General features: G+C 47.8%; 1 protein-coding gene across 3 annotated transcripts in view; it reads right to left on the bottom strand.

Annotated features, from left to right (window-relative positions):
* HELZ (helicase with zinc finger) overlaps positions 1-21005 on the bottom strand; it is a 180975-nt gene that overhangs the window by 10543 nt on the left and 149427 nt on the right. For all 3 annotated transcript variants that reach the window (XM_055130350.1, XM_055130351.1, XM_055130352.1), the window contains one exon: positions 786-1038. In XM_055130350.1, the coding sequence (XP_054986325.1) occupies positions 786-1038 (253 nt within the window). The remainder of the gene's footprint in view (positions 1-785; positions 1039-21005) is intronic.

The raw sequence follows: 21005 nt of genomic DNA, 5'->3' as shown, positions 1-21005 counted from the left end.
AACAAACACAGCATTCCTAAAACTCAAAAGCCTTTATCTTTATTGCTTTATCTTACGCTGAACTCTTATCACATGGAAAAGTGTCAACAGTTTTGCTGGCAATAAATTCTAAAAAAAAAGACCAACAAAAAAACCTACTATTGTTCTCATGACTCACCTCTGGCCCTGCAGGAAAAAAAAAAAATACAGAAAAGGCAAACTGTCCCAAGCAAAGGGAATTTGATCTATTTAGAAATAGTTTTTTTTTTTGTGGGGTGGTGGTGGTGCAAAGGGTTATTCCTAGTGTGTGTGTGTGTGTGTGTGTGTGTGTGTGTGTGTTGGGGGGGGGGAGATAGAACAGACAAAGCCCACGCTCCAACCCTTTGAGCCATCATGGTCTTCACTGTCATCATCATCATCACCATCTCCCTGGCCCCTAGAAAGGTTTTTAATCCCATGACTTCTCCCAGATCAAAAGAATCCATTTCCAACCGCGGGGAGAGCGCACCGTCTGTAAATACGGCATCAATCACTTCCAAGGCTCATCTGCAGAACTGTGAGCACTGACTCGTGCTCCAGGATAATACAGATGGGCAGGGACGGAAGAAGAAGAAAGATGAAGAAGAAAGGAGGAGAAAGAAGAAGGAGAAGGGAGGAGAGAGAGGAGGGAGGAGGGGGGGAGGAGAAGGGGGAGGGGGGAGGGGCGGGGAGGAGGAGGAGAAGGGGGGGGAGGGGGACCTGCACCAATAGCCAGGAGCTGGGTGGTTGAAGGTGCCATTCCCTCTACCTCCCAGCTCTGGTCTTACCTATCAACTCTCTGGGCTGAGCCGCCCTGCTAGCTCCATTGCACGGAATGTTCTGGTAGGGGGAAGATGAGGTGGTGTTGGCCCAGGACTCTGGGGATGAGAAGCTGAAGGGAGGCGGGTTCTCGTGGTCCTGAAGCTCTTTCCGCGGAGCAAGACCGTCTTGAGGAGGGCTCACTTCTTCAGAACAAGGCTGCACTGAGCTAGAGGATATTCTTCTTTGGTACAAGGGCCGACCAGGTCCTCTGGGTTCATACTATGTGGAAAAAGAAAGAAACAAAGAAAGAAAGAGAAAAAAGCTTTTAGAATCGATGAAGCATACTCTTGCCGCCCGCGTCCCGCGTCCCCGTGGCGGGATTCTCGCCCCCCCCCTCCACGCTCCCCTCCCTTCTAGGTACACAGCGAGTACACTGAGTTCAGCAGCAACTCCCAGAAATGCACTCTCTGTAACCACGGACCCTCCGCCCCCCGCCCCACCGAGTCCCCCGAGGCAGCCCGGTGGTGGGCAGGGTGGAGGAGGCTGGGGTTCAGAGCTTTGTTCTGGCCCTTTAGTCGGGAACTGATGGCAGGACACGCCGCGTGTCCGCTCCTGCTCCGCTCGGGGCCACGGAGCACTCACCTGCCTGCCTCTGGAGTTTTTTTTTTTTTTTTTAAAAACAATTTTATTGAATGCAATGTTTCTCTCTTTTTTTTTTTTTTTGCTTTTTGGGTCACACCCAGTGATGCTCAGGGGTTACTCCTGGCTCTGCACTCAGGAATTACTCCTGGCAGTGTTTGGGGGACCATATGGGATGCCGGGGATCGAACCCAGGTTGGCCGCGTGCAAGGCAAACGCCCTACCCGCTGTGCTATCGCTCCGGCCCCGCCTCTGGAGTTTTTAAAGGGCCCGGGAGCGAGGGTTCCCGGGTACAAGTCCAAGCCCTGCCTGCACGCACGGTGCCAAGTTCCACCCCTGCAAGGCAGGGAGAGGCACAGGGGCAGGGGCCGGGCGGGAGCATGCAGCACGTTGGCTCCGTCATCCCTGGGGACAGGAGCGTCCCACAGGGAAGGGAAACCGGAGTCCCCGCTTCCAGCCTTCTCTCCCTCACAGCGACCCATTTCCTATTCCTTAGACCTACAGGAAAGCTACAGAAGGAAGAGCTAATTGGGTTCCAAACATACGAAGGATTTTTGGCTGGTTGGTTGGACGGGGGGGTGGAGGGGGGACACACCAGTCTGCGCTCAGGGGTCTCTCCTGGCCGGGGAACCAAACGGGGTGCTGGGGGTGGACCCGGGCTGGCCTTGTGCAGGCGCAATGCCCGTCCCGCTGTGCTCCCTCCAGCCGCCTGTCCCTCGGCCACCGGGCCACCTGGGCAATGGACTGAACGCTTGGTTTCCCTTTCTCTTCCATTTTGGCTTTTGGGTCACCCTTGGCAGTGCTCCAGGGCTCACTCCTGGCTCAGGAGACCAAACAGGATGCCGGGGATGGAACCTGGATTGGCTGCATATGCGAGGCAGACACCCTCCTCGCGGTGCTGTCACTCTGGCCCCTGGAATGAACTCCTGGGCACCTAATTACCCACAGCACTGCCCCTTCGCACGCCGGGAAGCGTGGAGCGAGTGCAGCACGTGGGTATCGAGAGCCAATCTGCACGCCAGGGAAGGGTCCGCCGGCTGCCTACACGTTCCCACGCAGCGTAGGAAGATACGGGTCCCTGGGACATCTCTGCTTTTCTGGCACCACACCATGGTGCTTGGGGGCTGCTCCCAGAAGTGCTCTGGGGAGCCACGTGGGCCTGGGGAAGGAAGCCAGGCCAGGCCCCTCCTGCCCCTGTGTTAGATCTGAAAGCCAGAGTGAGAGCTGATGCTCATGACATGCATCTTCCCTCACCCCCACCCCGTAACAGACATGCTACGCGGTTCCTGTCCTCGTGATTCTCACAAACTAACTTGTTACTGGCACTGAGTTGGAAATTAGGAAGCAGGTATTAGGGGCTGGAGCGATAGCACAGCGGGGAGGGCGTTTGCTTTGCATGTGGATGACCTGGGTTCGATCCTCGACATCCCACAGGGTGCCCTGAGCACCGCCAGGAGGAATTCCTGAGTGCAGAGCCAGGAATAACCCCTGTGCATCGCCAGGTGTGAGCCAAAAAGCAAAAAAAAAAGATAGGAAGCAGGTGTTAGATTATGGAGAGCAGAGATTCTCTGGCCTAGATAGAGCAGGATTATTATTTTTTTTTTTGAGGGGGGAGCTAGCAGATACCAATCTCAAGGGGGAGAAGCTGGAAGGGACAGTTGGCACAGGGGAGCCACTGGGCTGCAGAGAGGAGAAGGACACGTGTGGACGGGCGTTTCTCACCACTCGACCATGCATGTCTGGGTGATTTCCATGTTCCCCAGGATAGAGCAACCAGGTGAGCAAGGTGGGAGGGCATCAATCGACCCGCTTAATTCCCTATGAATTTAACCAGTATATTTGAAACTTCTTTGTCTATGCCGCTAAATTACAATGGCTGGTAAATTGCTTTAGGTCGGGCACCCGGAGGCCTGAGCCAAGCAGCTTGGTGAGGTGTGTCTTTTCACCAGGATCTTCTACGAAACGTTTCCTCTGGGTAGGTGACCGCTGAGCTTAGCCCCGTCACAAGCTGTCGGGAATTCCACTCTGAAGTTTTTATGTGTGAGGACTAAGTGCAAAACCAGTGACTGCTATGGCCTTAGAAAAAGAACAGGGTATGATCATCCAGAGTCCCTGGTGATAGACAACATAAATATCCTTATTTTTTTCCAGGCATTAATTTAGTAAGTCCCTCTTTATTAACCACAGAACACACCAGTAGTATTAACAACGACAACAACAAAAGCCCTTTGTGCAATGAATAGATAGAAACCACAAAGCTTAAAACTAAAGATCAGAAAAAAACGCAAAAGGTTAATAAGAAGAAACAACATTCTATTAAACTTATAGAAAATAAATGGTTTTTTTTTGCGCTTATTCTGCAACTTGACTACAACTCATCAACTGACAAGCATCAGTCACGTGTCTAAGTAAGTTTAAAGTACAACAAAACACTGGTTTTAACTTAAAAAGCAACTGTACAGGGGCTGGAGTGATAGCACAGCAGGTAGGGCGTTTGCCTTGCATGCGGCTGGCCAACCCGGGTTCGATTCCCAGCATTCCATAGGGTCCCCTGAGCACCGCCAGGAGTAATTCCTTCCTGAGTGCAGAGCCAGGAGTAACCCCTCTGCATCGCTGGGTGTAACCCATAAAGCAAAAAAAAAAAAAAGCAACGGTACAAACACACACACACATATACACACATTTCAGATTATTTTAAACATATCTATTACTAATCAATCTTATATTTTCTCTGGATTAACTGCTAATGAAAAGATGGTTGAGCTTTTTGATCTATAGTAGGTTTAACCATATGGGATGCTGGAAATCGAACCTGGGTCGGCCGCGTGCAAGGCAAACACACTACTCGCTGTGCTACCACTCCAGTCCCCACCTATGCCTTGCACACAGCTGACCAGGGTTCGATTCTTCCGCCCCTCTTGGAGAGCCTGGCAAACTACTGAGAGTGTCTCCCCCGCACGGCAGAGCCTGGCAAGCTCGAGCAAATCGGTGAACAATGGGATGACAGTGATACACTGATACAGTAGGTTTAACGAACTTAGTATGTTGTGCTTGTTTCTTTGGCAAAGGTAGGTAGAAAGAATTTCTAGTTGGCTGAATTAGAAAAAGAATTTTTAGGATGAAATTAAAATACTTTAAGATACTATTTTAAATAGACGGGATCGATAGCACAGAGGGTAGGGGGTTTGTCTTGCATGCGGCTGACCCGGGTTTGATTCCTCTGTCCCTCTCGGAGAGCCCGGCAAGCAACCGAGAGTATCCCGCCTGCATGGCAGAGCCTGGCAAGCTCCCCGTGGCGTATTCAATATGCCAAAAACAGCAACAAAAAGTCTCACAATGGAGACGTTACTGGTGCCCGCTTGGGCAAATCGATGAACAACAGGACATCAGTGCTATAGAGCTACTATTTTAAATTAAAGAAAAAAGATAAATATCTCATTCTTTTAAAATAATGGCATTCTGCATACACTTTCAACTTACATCAAACAGAAAGTCATTAAAACAATGTTTTAATAAAAAAAAACACCAGTGTTTAAAGGTATTACGCAGGGGCTGGAGTGATAGCACAGCGGGTAGGGCATTTGCCTTGCACGACACCAAACTGGGTTCGATTCCCAGCATCCCATATGGTCCCCTGAGCACCGCCAGGAGGAATTCCTGAGTGCAGAGCCAGGAGTAACCCCTGTGCATCGCCAGGTGTGACCCAAAAAGCAAAATAAATAAGTAAATAAAATAAAGGTATTGTACATTTCACCAGACTTTTTGAGCAGGATTAAGTATAATAGTTTGATGTGGGGTTTGCATTATTTATTATTCTTTACTTCTCAATTAAAATTAAAACATTTTAAAAATAAAAACATATATATTTTAATTTTTTTTAAAAATCACCCCAGTGTTACATAGCAGGACAGTTTTACAGAATCCATATACTATTTGGGTTTTGTATTTACACTTCAGAATTTCAATTTTCTCTGAAAAATATCACTCTTCTCTTGCACAGGTTATATTTTGACTTTCAAACTGCACAATGAGATGCTATTTGGGTTTTGTATTTACACTTCAGAATTTCTTTTTTCTCTGGGAAATTCCACTTTTCTCCTGCCCAGATTTTAATAGCTGGACTTCCACACCGAGCAGGGGGGCCCCCTCCGCTCCTCAAACATGGGCCTCCCTCGAACACGCATCACTTGCCTCTGCTTCTTCGCTTGGTTTTTCCACCCTGGAGAGGCCCGTGCTCTCTCTGGCACACACACGTCTCCCATCCTCTCCCCTCACATCTTTCTAAGTAAGTTTCAGTTAAATTATAAAAATTTTTTTTTTTTTTAAAGAAACCAAATTGCACAGTGCTAATATACAGGAAAAGGCTGACTGGTGCAAATCTTTTATCCTGAAACCTTGTGAAATTTTTCTTAGTCACAGGATATTTATTAATTTAAGCAGACTTAAAAACAGAACAAAACAAAAACACTGATTTGTATATCACCCATGAGCAGGAGAGTTTTCTTTCTTACTCCCCAGTACTTACACATTTTATTTCTTGTCTTATTACACTGGCGGAAGCTTCTAGGACAATGCTGAACAGGCTACTGGGAGTAGCCGCCTTCTCCTCTCCCTAGTCTGAGAAGGCGTCCAATCTCTACAGCAGCGGAAGGATTTTTTAATAGAAGCCCTTTGTCAGAGCGAGGTTTCCTTTCCACGTGAGAAATCGGTACTTTCAAAATGAAGCACAGGCTGTGGAGCTGGGTTGGGGTTCTGGTTTCTATCTGCTGCTGGGACTGTGTGATCTCGCTCCTGTGCCTGCCAGCAGGGCGGAACACACTGGCCTATTTTCCAGTCCTGAATCGGCCATGCATTCCAGGATTAAGACTTGATTTTGCAGAGATGTACTATTCCCATACATTACTGAATTCAATTAGCTAATGTTCTGCTGAGGATGTTTACATCAATTTTCACAGGTACAAGTCGATTTTTTTTTTTTATGCTTTTAACTTGGTCTAGTTTACTGTAAATTAAGAAAAAAGGCAAAAACTGGTGTGTTTTTTTTCTTCCTCTCATGTTTGGAGTAGTTAAGTGGAAAACCATCTGGAGATTTCCTCTTTCAAAGATTTTTTTTGCTGTTGTTTTTTGGGCCATACCCAGCTATGCTCAGGGGTGACTCTTGGCTCTGCACTCAGGAATCACTCCTGGCAGTGCTTGGGGGACCAGATGGGATGGTCTAGCCCCAGTTTGGTTCTGTTTGGGGGGCACACCTGGCGGTGCTCAGGGGTTACTCCTGGCCCTGTGCTCAGGAGTCACTCCTGGTGGTGCTTGGGGGACCATATGGGATGCTGGGACTGAACTCAGGTCAGCCGCATGCAAAGTGAGCACCCGGCCAGCTATACTATCGCTCCAGCCCTCTTTGAAAGATATTGAAGCTACAAATTCAATTTTTTAACAGTAATAAGACTGTCTGTGTGTCATTTATTTCATCTTCACTGTGTGGTGTGTCTGCAGTATTCCCTTAATAGTACCCTCCTGGGGCTGGAGCCATAGCACAGCAGGGAGGGCATTTGCCTTGCACACGGACAACCCGGGTTCGATTCCCAGCATCCCATAGGGTCCCCCGAGCACCGCCAGGAGTAATTCCTGAGTGCAGAGCCAGGAGTAACCCCTGTGCATCGCCGGGTGTGGCCCAAAAAGAAAAAAAAACCAACAAACAAACACAACAACAACAACAACAACAACAAAACTACCCTCCCAAAGGTGCTGGAACTATCCCGACTTCTCCTCTTTGGGCCTGATAACGGCAGCTGGGGAATAATCTCTGCTGATCTTCCTAATTTTTGGTTTATCAATTTTATTGATCATTCCAAAGAACCAGATTTGGAGTTTGTAGATTTTTTTTTCTGCTTCCAATCCCATTAAATTTTGTACTTGTGTCTATTACTTTCGCCCTCTGACTTAAAATTCATTTTGCCCCCATTTATTCTAATTTCTCAGGAGAGAAGCTTAAACTATCAATCTGGGATGTGTCATCTTTGCCAAGATGAGCCCTAAGCTGGCGCACTGGGGTGGCATCACATGGCACCTTTCTATTTTCGCCGTGTTTCTGGGCCGGGGACATGGCTCCGTGGCGCAGCGTTTTTCGTGCATGGGTGAGGCTCTGATGAGCTTTCTGCATCCCTGACACCCCGTCACCCCCAAGGTCTTTCAAGCACTGCGAGGAGTGACCCTCAAGCATTACCAGGGATGGCCACAATCCCAAAATAAATTCTTTAATTTAGCTAAAACGGCTTCTAATTTTCCTTGAGACAACGCTGCAATCTACGCATTACACGTGGACTCTAGTTTCCAGTCCTGAGGATGTGTTGTGGTCTGTATTTCTATCTTTCTTCAGTTAAATGCAATTTTGGTTTGTGTTTGGGGGCCACACCAGGCAGTGCTCAGGGCTTTCTCCTGGCTCTGCACTCAGGGATCACTCCTGGTGGGGCTCGGGGGATGGTAATGCCAGAGATGGAACCCGGGTGGGATGGGTGCAACGTCAGCGCCTTAGTCGCTGTACTCTGCTTCAGGCCCTCAGTTAAACTTCTGGATGGTCCCATGACATTCCTTGCTGGCAAGTATTATGTGCACCCATGAAAAGATTGTGGTGTTGGCTGGAGTGCTCTCTAAAAGATCACCGACTTTCCATCAGTGAACATTCCAAACGGTCTTCATCTTTCTGTATCTAAAAATGTCGCTAAGGGGCTGGAGTGATAGCACAGCAGGTAGGGCGTTTGCCTTGCACAAGGCCGATCTGGGTTCGATTCCCAGCATCCCATATGGTCCCCTGAGCACCGCCAGGAGGAATTCCTGAGTGCAGAGCCAGGAGTAACCCCTGTGCATAGCCAGGTTATACCCAAAAAGCAAAAAAAAAAAAAAAAAAAAATGTCATTAAGGACTGCCCATACTGCTTTCCACAATGGCAGGACCGGGCGGCACTCCCTCCAACAATGAATGAGAGTCCCCATCTCCCTGCATCTGTGCCAGCACTGGGTGTTCTTGTGGAGGGATGGGTGTTCGATCGTTGTATGACTGAAACTCAATCATGAAAGCTTTGAAAACGGAAATCTCATGGTGATTCAAGAAAAATAAATAAATAAGTTAAAACGCCATTAAAGTGAACTTTTCCAGGTACATCCCTGGAGAGATTCTTGCGACACTGCAGGGCTGGGAGTTAGTACCACACACGCCGTCTCTCCCGCACCCCGCGTGTGGCCCTGGGGGTCCCTACATCGCAGGGCCCTCCCATTCAAGCTCAGGGCCCCTGGGCCAAGCGTCACCAGGAGGGACCCGGGGCACAGCTGAGAACACTGCACTCTTCTCACTCAACCTATGTCATGTTCTGGACAACAGCTACTTCCGTTAAAATTTCATGTTAAGGGGCTGGAGCGATAGCACAGCGGGTAGGGCGTTTGCCTTGCATGCGGCCGACCCGGGTTCGATCCCCGGCATCCCATATGGTCCCCCAGCACCGCCAGGAGTAATTCCTGAGTGCAAAGCCAGGAGTAACCCCTGAGCATCGCTGGGTGTGACCCAAAAAGAAAAAAAAAATTTCATGTTAACCAGAATGGGTTAATCATTTGAATTTTTAAGGGAAGTCAATTGTTCTTAAATAGTTTCAAACACTGGTAGCTTGCATAAGCATATCAACAGGCCTTTTAAAATATTTCGTGAGCAAAAAAGCTCTTTGAGATCCTTCTAGGCCCTCCCCCGACCCCTACCCCAGAGCTACTTCCTAAAGCACTGTTTGGAATATGGCCAGGGAACTGGACATGCTCCAAATGCCCATCAACTGGGGACGAATTCAATAATCAACCGCCAGCTATAAACTATACGGGATGGCCAACACACACGGCAAAGAGCAATCTGAACAAGAAGTCTCTCTGGAAACTAAGGGAACAACACGTGGAAATATTTGCTTATATTTTCAAAAGCAAGCAAGAGAGGAATGAGCTGAAAAATGAGTAATCGGGGCCAGAGAGACTGTACAAGGGTTCAAGCACCTGCCTTGTGTGTGGCTGACCCTGGTTCAATCCCCAGCATCACCTGGTCCCTTCCTGTCAGCTGGTGCAGCCCTGGAAGCCCCCCTAGCCCCCATGGGTGTGGCCAGGTAGACATGCTGAGAGGGATGTCCGGGCACTGTGTTGGAAAGGCCCTCCTCATCGACCAGCACCAATATACCAGCCCCAAACAAGAATGGTTCCCTGCAGGGGGAAAAGAGAAGCTAAGAATGGAGAACTGTGTGGAAGTTTAGCTTCTATGGATATTACAGGTTCTAGAATTTAGTTTTAGGACTGTGTGTGATTAAGTGCTCCTTAAAATAAAAATTAGATTTCAACAAAGTAATATTAAAACCAAACAGAAATGCACTGGAATGCTTATCAAATTGGTCCTCTAAATACACACTAAGGATTCCAAAAGCCTCCTAAAATAAGGTATGTGAACTATGTGTCTCTAAGGAATATACTTAGGACAAACTGAACCATACAGGTATGGTCAACTGTATTTACTGCCAATGTAACATTAGCGTTGTTATTATAAATCTACTCTTTATACACATATATACGCCTGTGGATCCACATAAATAATTAATACTGCTAGTTATTCTTTGGAAACCGTGACTTTTAGAATAAAATAAGCACAAATGTGGAAAACCCTACCATCCTTAAATTTACTTAGTGGGCTAGAGAGCTAGTATAGCGGGTAGGGTGCTTGCCTTGCACATGGCCGACCCAGGTTCAATTCCCAGCACCTCAAATGGCCCCCTGAGCACTGCCAGGTGTGTGTGTGTTTGTGTGTGTGTGTGTGTGTCCCTGCCCACACACACACAAAAAATAATATTATTTTTAAAATTTTATTTTAATTTAATTTAATTTTATTTTTAATTCATTTTATTAAATGAATTAATAATAATTCATTTAGAAATATCAGTCTAGGGCTGGAGCGATAGTCCAGCGGGTAAGGCACGTGCTTTGCACGAGCTGACCGGGCCCGGTCCCTGCCATCGCATCCTGCCTTGAACCCGCCAGGGATGACTCCTGAGCACAGTCAGGAGTAACCCCTGAGCACTGCTGGGTGTGGCCCCAGAATGAGAAAAATAAAAACAAAGAAGTATCAGTATGAACTCATGATCTCTCTTTCTCTCTCCTCTCTCTGTCTCTGTCTGTCTCTCTGTCTCTGTCTGTCTTTCTCCCCTCTGTCTATCTGTCTGTCTCTCTCCTCCCCCCTTTTTTCATGCCAAGCACCGTCACGCCTGTGCAGTGGGAAAGCAGCGACAATCCACGGCAGTGAGCATCGTCGGCACACCAGGCGTCTCCAGCAGGGCTTCTGAGAAATGCCGTTCCTCGGCCCGGGCAGGAAATAACACACAAAGAACCAGAGGCGTCTTTCTACGCCGGAAGCCAGGGGGCTACCGAGAAGGGCTGCGTGTCAGAAGAACTCTGACGCCACCATGCTGGAGCGCTCGCTGGCCGGGGACAGAACAACGTGTCCGAAAGTTTCACGGCTCTGGCCAATAGAAACTTCCAGGACAGGACAACACCTGGTTCATAACGACGCCCCAGAAGAAAACGGAGCCCGTGTCAGCCAAGGCAGAAAGCATCGCTTATCTGGCCGCTTCTATACAGACGCTCTCGGGCAGTCAAACAACCAACAAGAAAACGCTCTCTTTCACAGAAGGAAAAAAAAAGAAGGAACCAAAAGAAATCTGGAAATTGCCCAGTGAGTCATCTCTGAAGAAACACTGCATCAAAGCGACGGTCCCAGCAGTTGCGACAATCTGAAAGGTCGCTGGGGACTTGCACACTGGCTGGATGAGTCTAATAACACCTCATTACTGACACACAGTGATTAGCTCATTAACATCACTCCAAGTAGGAAAACCGAGCATTTTTAAAAAAATTCCTTCCCTGGTGCTCATACACATGCATGTTTATTTTAAATGAAATGATACAGGTTAAAATATCACACTGTACACCTTCCTATGTCATAAAATTATCTACGTGACATCACCATTTAATGGCGGTTCGTCAGTACATCTATGTAGATGTACGTCAGTGCATCTATTTAAACTCAAGTGTAGCAACTCCGAACGCCTGTGAGGCCACGTCCACAGCCTGACTACGGAAATCAGACCACGTGCTGGAAAATGCGGACTTACACGGCGACAAACGGGTCACACGCCTGGTCCTCAGACTACTTTCAAATGTAATGTTCTGAAACACACTGAATAAGGGGGAAAAAACAAAATTTTTTCAACGATCAGTCTATACTCTGAGCAAGGATCTGGGGTATTGGCTTTTCAAAAGTACATAAACGGGGATCTGCATACGTAGTCTAAATTGTCCCTAAACTGCATTGCTTTGTATCTTTTTCCACTACTGAATCTCAAACAACATGAAGGCTATTGCATCATTCATTAAATTGATTTTTGGATGTGCTAGAATTTTACTGTTAAACTAAGAATATTTTAAGTCTGCATTCGTGTAGACCTGCTTTTGAGTGCTTCTCCGATCAGCAACAGCACCTTGACCTGAATTACAATGTCAAGGACAGCAGCCCCAGGAGGGCAGGGGTTCGAGTGCTCGCCTCGCATGCAGCGGACCCAGTTCAATCCCCTGCACCACATATGGCCGCTCGAGTACTGCCAGGAGTGATCCCTGAGCACTGCCCCAAACCACCCCCCACAAAAAAAAAAAAAAGAAAAACAGAAAAGGGGGGCCAGAGCAACAGTATACAGCAGGGAGGACATTTATCTTACACGCGGCCGACTCGGGTTCAAATCCCGTCATCCCATATGGTCCCCCAAACACCGCCAGGAGTAATTCCTGAGCACAGAGCCAGGAGTAAACCCTGAGCATCAATGGGTGTGGCCCAAAAAGAAAAAAAAAACAGGAAAGGTCAAGGATATGCAAAAATTCTAGTGCAGGGACTAGATCCGACTCACTTGTGCATTATGCACAGCATGCGGAAGTCGTCTATAGCACCTGACAAAGAATCAAAATATTGGTCAGATTGGATGGATTCCCTATTTACGATCTGAAGAAAATGAAACATACTCTTCCTCTCCAGACCCCGGAGAGTGAGGCTGTGAGGACAGCCTCTGCTTACAGGTAGTGCCAGGATTGGAACTCACAGTCCTGTTTGCTGGGCGAGCACCGGGAGCCACTGGGGGCCATCTGCCAAGCTCCCAAGGGAGAAATCGGGGGAGAAAGGAGGCGGGCCAAACCTGGCACTGTCTGGGGGTGTGGGAAGCAGGGCCAGAGACAGAATCTGGGGCTCCAGCCTGCAAACCCATGGTCTGGTCCCCTGAGTCATCCCCCCAGTCTAAAAGGAGGTTTCTGGGGGGAGAAACTCCAAACAATAATAGTGAGTTTTTTGTTAAAATATTGAATGTAATCAAAGTAAAGTGAAAGTAAAGTGAAATTTACCAGTTACACGGGCGGGGGGGTGGGGGAGGTTACTGTGATTTTTGGTGGTAGAATATGTGCACTGGTGAAGGGATGGGTGTTCGCGCATTGTATAACTGAGACTTAAACCTGAAAGCTTTGTGTTTCCACATGGTGATTCAATAAAAAAATTAATTAATTAAAAAAATAAAAATAAAAGGAGGTTTCTGAGGCAGAATCCTCTCCCTGGGCTCCAGTGGGTGCCTGAGTCCACTTGGCTCCCCAGATGACTGACTACTGCTTTAAACACAGTGGGGAGGGACAGGGCCTTGGTCTCAGGCACAGCTGGGTCAGGCACCAAGTACGGCCGGGGAGGGCCTCCTCTAGCCTATGCCATGATGAGTCTGCAGGAAGTGGCCTCGATATGAAAAAATAATAATAATAAAGTAAAAAATAAAATGAATGATCTGAACGGAATGTAAAAAGCAGCTTAAAACATCAGGTTCATATGATTCAGTCAATTAACAAAAGCAAACTGTATCTTCGTCTTCAAAACCGTAATATGTTTACTTCTGGGCTCAGTTACTGTTTGATTTTTTTTTTTTTTTTTGGTTTTTGTTTCTTGGGTCAAATCTGGCTGTGCTCAGGAGCTTCATGCTAGCTCTGTGCTCAGGAATCACTCCTGGTAGGCGCAGGGGACCGTATGGCATGCCGGGGATCAAACCCTGGCCAGCAGCCCTCCCTGTTGTACTATCACTCCAGCCCAGTTACAGTTTTTCTTGAAAGGAAGGTATACTAAAAAATGAACGTGCCTTAGGAGCAAAGTGGGTTCAAGTCAATTTAAGGGGCTGGGGTGGGGGGAGGAGATAAACCTTTGAACCACCTCAGGCGGGCAAGGATGCTACTGTTTGCAAATAGTATTTTCCCAACAAACAATATTACTTTCCTGCGTCCCAACATGAGTTAATTGAGAAGACACTAGGATGAATTTAATATTAACTCTGAAAGGGAAATGTCAGGTGCACGGCTGTGACATTCTGAGCTACCTTGAATCTATTTGGTTCCTGTTTACTTCTTCGGAATAAGAAAGTCAAGGTATCAATTACAGACCGCAACACAACTTACAGGGGGCACAATGCTGGGTAGAGAAGGGTAGCTCCCAGCAGAATTTCACCTTCAATGCAGAAAACTATTTGCATTTTCTCTAAACATACAAAATGATCATAATTAAAATATTCAGCTTTAAAAAACAAGATACTGTCAGTGTGGTTTTTTTCCTGAGGGGAGGGGCACACCCAGTAGAGGCCAGGAGGGTCTGAGTTGGGGGTCTCTCCTGGCAGTGATCAAACCCAGGCCTCGTGCACACGAAGCGGGACATCCGGTCCTCTGGGCCATCTCCCTGGCTCTCTGGCCTTTCTGGAGAACACAGAAATAAAGTACCCTCCGTAGGGTTAACATCCTCGAATGTCAGACTCCTAAACTGAGTCTCTGAGGGGCCACATATTGACCTGCGATAACTGGGTGGACAGCTTTCGAGAACTGTGACACGAACTACATCCGGCTTTCAGGCGGACAGGAGCCCGAGGGCCTCACCCGCAACTGTTTCTGTGACTCAAAACTGTCCAGACGCACTTTGGGGACACCCTAGGGCAGCCGTGGGAGCTGAGGCACATCATCTCCTGGACGTGACTGCAAGTTGTTCTCTGTTTTCCAGGAATAAATGCCCTCACGGTACAAAGGGGTCGGGGGAACTAGCCAAGGCTGACCCAGGTTCGATTCCTCTGTCCCTCTCGGAGAGCCCAGCAAGCTACCGAGAGTATTCTACCTGCACAGCAGGGCCTGGCAAGCTCCCCGTGGCGTATCCAATATGCCAAACACAGTCACAACAAGTTTCACAATGGAGATGTTACTGGTGCCCGCTCGAGTAGATCAATGAACATGGGATGACAGTGCTACAGTGCTACAGTACAAAGACATGAAGAAGGCGCAATGCTCCCGAACAGCTCCCAATCAACAGTCGGGGCTCAGCCCGGCTCTAAGGCCGCCCACCAAAATGGCAGGTCCTCCCATAACATCAAGGCCTCCGTTCCCTTAAAGGGAGGCTGGGCCGGGCGGCGGGGAGGGGTGAGATCGTACGGCAGGGACAGTGCTTAGTGTGCGTGCCACTGACCCCAGCTGGATCCCTGCACCCCCTATGGCCCCCAAGCCCTGCCAGGAGTGAGCCCTGAGCACCACTGGGATTGGCCTAAAAGACACAACCATTACGATGCTAAATAAAAAATGAAAAAAGGGGGTAGCAAAACCTTCACCACTCCCCAGTGAGTTCCGATGCTCAAGGCTTTAGAGTCCTAATGAGAGTCAGTGAGGATGCATTTTAATTTTTGTTATCACCAGAATATTCAAACAGAATCACCGATTTGAACAACCACCCGCAACTGGGCGCACCTGCTGAAATAACACCCTGGGGACCCACACGAGGCCACTCAGGCCATCTCAACTCCGCGGGGCCAGAGCGCAAGCCAGCAGCGACCGGAAACTCGACCTGGGCAGTGAGTTCCAGCACTGCAGCTGCTGCTCCGTCCGGGCACCCTGGCCGGGGGTGCGTGAGGCCCCGCCCTGCCCCTCGGACCCAGCCCCCGGCAGCTGGAAGCCTCCAGAACTCAACGGGCGCCGGGCTCACTGCTGCTCTCCACACGCTCGGGCCGCGCCTCACCCACGAGTGAACCTGTTCCTGGACCTCGCATACCTCACACTCGCACTCCAAGAGTGTAAACCACATTTGATGGGGTTTAAGGCAGAAGGCAACCAATCTTAGAGGAAAACATATTTGTACAGATATAGGTTACAGATGGGCTGGAGCAATAGCACAGCGGGTAGGGCGTTTGCCTCGCACTCAGCCGACTCGGGTTCGATTCCTCTGCCCCTCTCGGAGAGCCCGGCAAGCTACCGAGAGTATCCCACCCTCATGGCAGAGCCTGGCGTATTCGGTATGCCAAAAACAGTAACAACAAGTCTCACAATGGAGACATTACTGGTGCCCGCTCAAGCACATCAAGGAGCAAGGAGATGATAGTGATACAGTGATAGGTTACAGATATAGCACACAGGGCTCAACCTTTAACAACATGTTAGTGATCTTTTTTTTTTTTTTTTTGCTTTTTTGGGTCACACCTGGCGATGCACAGGGGTTACAGGGGTTACTCCTGGCTCTGCACTCAGGAATTACTCCTGGCGGTGCTCAGGGGGACCATATGGGATGCTGAGATTCGAACCCGGGTCGGCTGCGTTTGCAAACGCCCTCCCCACTGTGCTATTGCTCCAGCCCCCATGTTCGTGATCTCTTATAGAAGGGCTTACTGGCCCCTGGGTGAAATAGAGCAATCTTTACAGACTTTCCTCCATGGAAACGTTTTTTGGAGCCTTTTCTGTGGTTATTCATAATCAACAACACAAAATAAATTATTTCGGTTCTGCTTTGGGGCAGGGGTTGGGGTTCGGGATGGAAACATCTGAAATATGGTGGTAGGAAGGTGGAATGGTGGTGGAATTGGTGTTTGAATATTAAATGTTATCAAATATAGTGAAAAAAATTTAAATTAAAAAAAAAAAAGCATTTCAGCTTTTTTCTTCTCAGGATATTCCTATAAAATACATTCATAGACCAACGCCCCACCACGAAAATTTTAGAAAGAGACCCCTTCTCTGAACAAGAAAACTAAATCCGGGCAGAGAAGGCCCTCTGCTCCCCACTTCAACTGTCTGCTGCTTCCTTCGCTCCTGTCTGGATTTCTTTCTGCTTCCTGTTGCTCGTGCCCGCTTCATGTAACGACTTCATTTCCTTCCTTCGCCTGCCAATCCGGTGTTAGCAGTGACTGACAACCCGGTTTAATTTTAGAGTCCTCGAATCTTAAGTGATTTCATTATTCACCGCTTCAAGGCTCATTCTCCTCTGTCAGGCGTTCTTACTTCTGACTCAGGATCAATCAATATGATTTGCATGTTTATACAAATACGTCTGTGTATACATTTGCATTTTTATAAATATGTATAGCGATGTTTATAAATAATGTTAAACTGTGCAATCCTTATACCGCTAAACATGCCATCAATTTTTTTGAAGTCTCCATCTAATATCTTTCGAAATATCAAAATAGAATGCTAAAACTTTAAAACCCACTTCGGAAGGGGAAAAAAATGACTACTGTAAATATTTCTATAGTTAAGGAGAGCTGCCGGGGGCCCGGGGAGATGCTCTGAGAGCTGGCAGGCACCTCTGACATTCCGGAGACTCCGATTCCGCGAGCAGCAGCAGGCATTGCCCCCAAAGCTAATGAGACTGTGTCAAGTTGTCAGTTTAAGCAAAACTGTGCACACTGGTCTTTTTGCTTCTTCATTCTGGGGGTCACACCAGAGGTGCTTAGGGCTCACTCCTGGCTCTGCACTCAGGGCTCAGGGTCCCACTCTGGGATGTCGGGGATCGAACCTGGGTCGGTCATGTGCAAGCAGGCGTCATAGCTCCTGTGCTATCACTCTGGTGCGGCATCTCAGCCCTGTGAAGTATCACTCTAATGTACATACTGAGCTCAGCAAACCGTTTCGCTTATATGTGTATAAATAAGTGGGGGAGAAGGGTTAGCAACTTAATTATTTATCCTTAACACTATCAAAACTAATCATGAAGGAAGAGCTAACTGCTCCGGTGGAAATTCCAAGTCTCATAACTATGCTGCCAGAAACTTTAATTAAAATAGAATATCTCATCTAAATGATTAGCTTTGATCATGTAAGCATGCACGGGGGTCTAATTTATTACTCTGCTGATCACTGCCTCTGCCATGTGCGTGAGATGGTCTAGTCAAGGCCACAGTTAACAATGTGAGGTGGGGGGCATGCTCAGGCCACACTGAAACCAAAACTCAACTCACTTCAAAAATCCAGGGTTGTTAGAAAGAAAGAGGAAGAGGGGCTGGAGCGATAGTACAGTGGGTAGGGCGTTTGCCTTGCACACGGCCGACCCGGGTTCGATCCCATATGGTCCCCTGTGCACCGCCAGGAGTAATTCCTGAGTGCAGAGCCAGGAGTAACCCCTGTGCATCGCCAGGTGTACAAAAAGCAAAAAAAAAAAAAAAAAAGAGGAAGAAATGATTCAGGAGTGTCTGCTCAAAAACCAACACTTAAGAAAAGAAACATGTTGCGTACAGCATAGAAACACACATCCTGTAGCTGGCTGGAGTGAAGGCTGTCCCGGCACCTCCAGCTAGGAAAGGTGCTTCTGAGAACACACAGGGCAACAGCCCCGAGTGGGACGGCACATCAACTCTGAGGTTGCCTCCCTGACACTTTTAAAGAGAATTCTCCACCCGTTACTTGCGAGTCCTTCCAACAGACGCGTCTTCGTAGTGGCGCACATCCTAAGTGATAGAGGCCTGGCTCTGCCCTAGTATCGGCTCTGTCAATCTGAGATTAAACGGACGTTTCGCAAAGCCGTGTCTGCTTCAGAAGGAGGACTGAAGGCTCAAAAATATTATGGAAGGTTGCGGGGGGGGTTGGGAAGCCGTCCCTTAGCTTGATATATAAAAAAAAATCTTAACCAAAAAAGGCAAATCAGCCTAAGGGTAAACTTAAGCAGACAAGAAGACACTACAGACATAGAAAGGGGTGGGGGAGGAGAAAGGGGGGGATCAAATCATGGGAGAGTAGCACATTCAAAATAAGTGGTTCAAAACAGCTATAAGACAAAATTTTCCTTCAATTTAGTTACATACTGAGAGCAATGAATATTAAAATCAAAAGAAGCGGAGGGAGGGCTCCCGAGGGACTCTGAACACTCTAAGGGGCTGGCGAGCGGGTGTGGCAGAGGGCGCTGTGCCCTGCACACGGCTGACACGATTCCATCCTCGGCACCATGGGAGATTCCCCACGTCTGCCAGGGGTGACCCCTGAGTGCAGACACTGGAGGAAGCCCTGAACACTGCCACATGTGGCCCCCAAACCTACGCAAACAAGTTAAGTAAAGTAAAATAAAACTCAAGCGAGGAAAACCGCAGATGGGCACCCCTGCTTGCTGCCCCCTCCCCCACCCCAACACACAAGCGCCGGGGAAAAGGGAGGGAGACAAACTCGACCCCATCAAACCCAAATACTCCGCCATCCCAAATGCTAGGCAGAGTCAAATCCTGGTCCTGAAACCCACGGGCACAGGAGGAGAAAACTCGGCAGGTGGGAAACAGCTCAGCCTCGACTCGAGCCCCACATCACACCAGGCAGGGTGGGAAGCCGCCCAAACAGAAAATCCCTCTGCGGGGCCGCGGCCAGCGGGTAGGGCGTCTGTGTGCCTTGCACAGGGCCGACCCAGGTTCGATCCCCAGTACCCCATATGGCCCCCCGAGCTCCACCAGGAAGAACCCCTGAGCAGATATCTCCGGGTGGGACCCAAAAAAGAAAATAAAAAATGTAGAAAAAAGAAAACCCCTCTAGAAAGTCAAATCCTAACCCCAAACTGATGCCAAGTGTGACAACTTAGCGGCAGGGATGGATCCATTCCAATCCGGCAAGGCCCGTCACCTGGCCCACCTGGCTTCCTCCCGCCCTTCCAGACCAGGAGGAACGAGGAGAACGCGCAGGACGTGCCCCAGCACCCGACGAGCAGCGAAGCCCCCCACAGTCCGGCCTGGAGAACCCGAGGACCACCCTGAGGAGAGCAAGCTGCCCCAGCGTGAGGTACCACTGGCCCAGGCCAACTGGGGAAGTTCGAGTCTTCCCGACTGGTGCCCCCTCCCTTGATTTCTCATGCGCTCAGATGTATCAGTGCTGTAAAAAGCTAAATGCCATAGAGCCCACCTCTGCACAGGGAAATCAGAAATCATTTCTCTAGCTCTGACATTTTTTCATACCCATCAGGCATTTCAATTGTCAAAAGAAAACTAGATTATAATTAAAAACACACACGCACACACACAAAAAAACATAATATGAAAAAACATCTCCGCTCTAGTTCACTGTTAAACTAACATTTAGACGTTCTCATCCTGCATAAGAGTCTTCTATCTACCAAGGTTTCTGGCAATAATATAATTCACAACACGGAGAGAAACAAGACACTTTCTGTATTTCTAATGTTAAAAAAAAAATGATTTTAAAAGGCTGAAAATAAACAGCAAGTACATAAACCATTGATTTGGGCAGAATCATTTTGTACCCCACAATACACAAAAGTTATCCAAATGCACTGAAAATGTCAAAATCTGCAATATGGTACAAATAATATTTTCCTTGTCAAAGCATTTTTCAATGTTGCAAAAGCTAGTCATTATTTGTGAGTCTCATGCATCCAAACAAAGGTGAACGATTGTTTTTATAAAGGTGATCTCCAAGAACCCAGTGGCAGGCGAAGCCCCTTCTCTGCATTTCATAAACAGGAACATCAAGTAGTAAAAGCACAAAGACACAAAGAACTGAAATCCAAAATGAAAGACAACTGAAATAAATCAATCACTGAAGAATATTATCTCATACTGTGTAATATTTGGCAAAATATAAACCTTTCTTTCTCTTTCTTTCCTTTCTTTCTTTCTTTCTTTCTTTCTTTCTTTCTTTCTTTCTTTCTTTCTTTCTTTCTTTCTTTCTTTCTTTCTTTTCCTTTCTCTTTCTTTTCTCCTTCCTTCCTTCCCTCCTTCCTTCCTTTCCTTCCTTCCTTCCTTCCTTCCTTCCTTCCTTCCTTCCTTCCTTCCTCCTCTCTCTCCTCTCTCTCTCTCTCTCTCTCACAGACACACACACACACACACACACATATTCAGAAACAGTTTCACCCACACATTATGAACTCATTTGGTAGCTCAAATTGAAATAGCACAAGTGATAACAGGTACAAACATTAGTTTAAAAAACAAACTAAGGGGCTGGAGCGATAGCACAGCGGGTAGGGCGTTTGCCTTGCACGCGGCCGACCCGGGTTCTAATCCCAGCATCCCATATGGTCCCCTGAGCAACGCCAGGGGTAATTCCTGAGTGAAGAGCCAGGAGTAACCCCTGTGCATCGCCGGGTGTGACCCAAAAACCAAAAACAAACAAACAAACAAACAAAACTAAAAGAAAACATACATCTACCTTCATAAAAGCAATAAAGAAAACTAGAAAAAAAAAGTAAAACAAACCAAAATTGAATCTTTTTTGAAATTCGAGAAACCAAGTTCACAGCAA

Source organism: Sorex araneus, chromosome 3 (genome assembly GCF_027595985.1).
Source record: "Sorex araneus isolate mSorAra2 chromosome 3, mSorAra2.pri, whole genome shotgun sequence".
NCBI classification, from domain to species: domain Eukaryota; kingdom Metazoa; phylum Chordata; class Mammalia; order Eulipotyphla; family Soricidae; genus Sorex; species Sorex araneus.
This window is presented reverse-complemented; position numbering and strand designations above follow the sequence as displayed.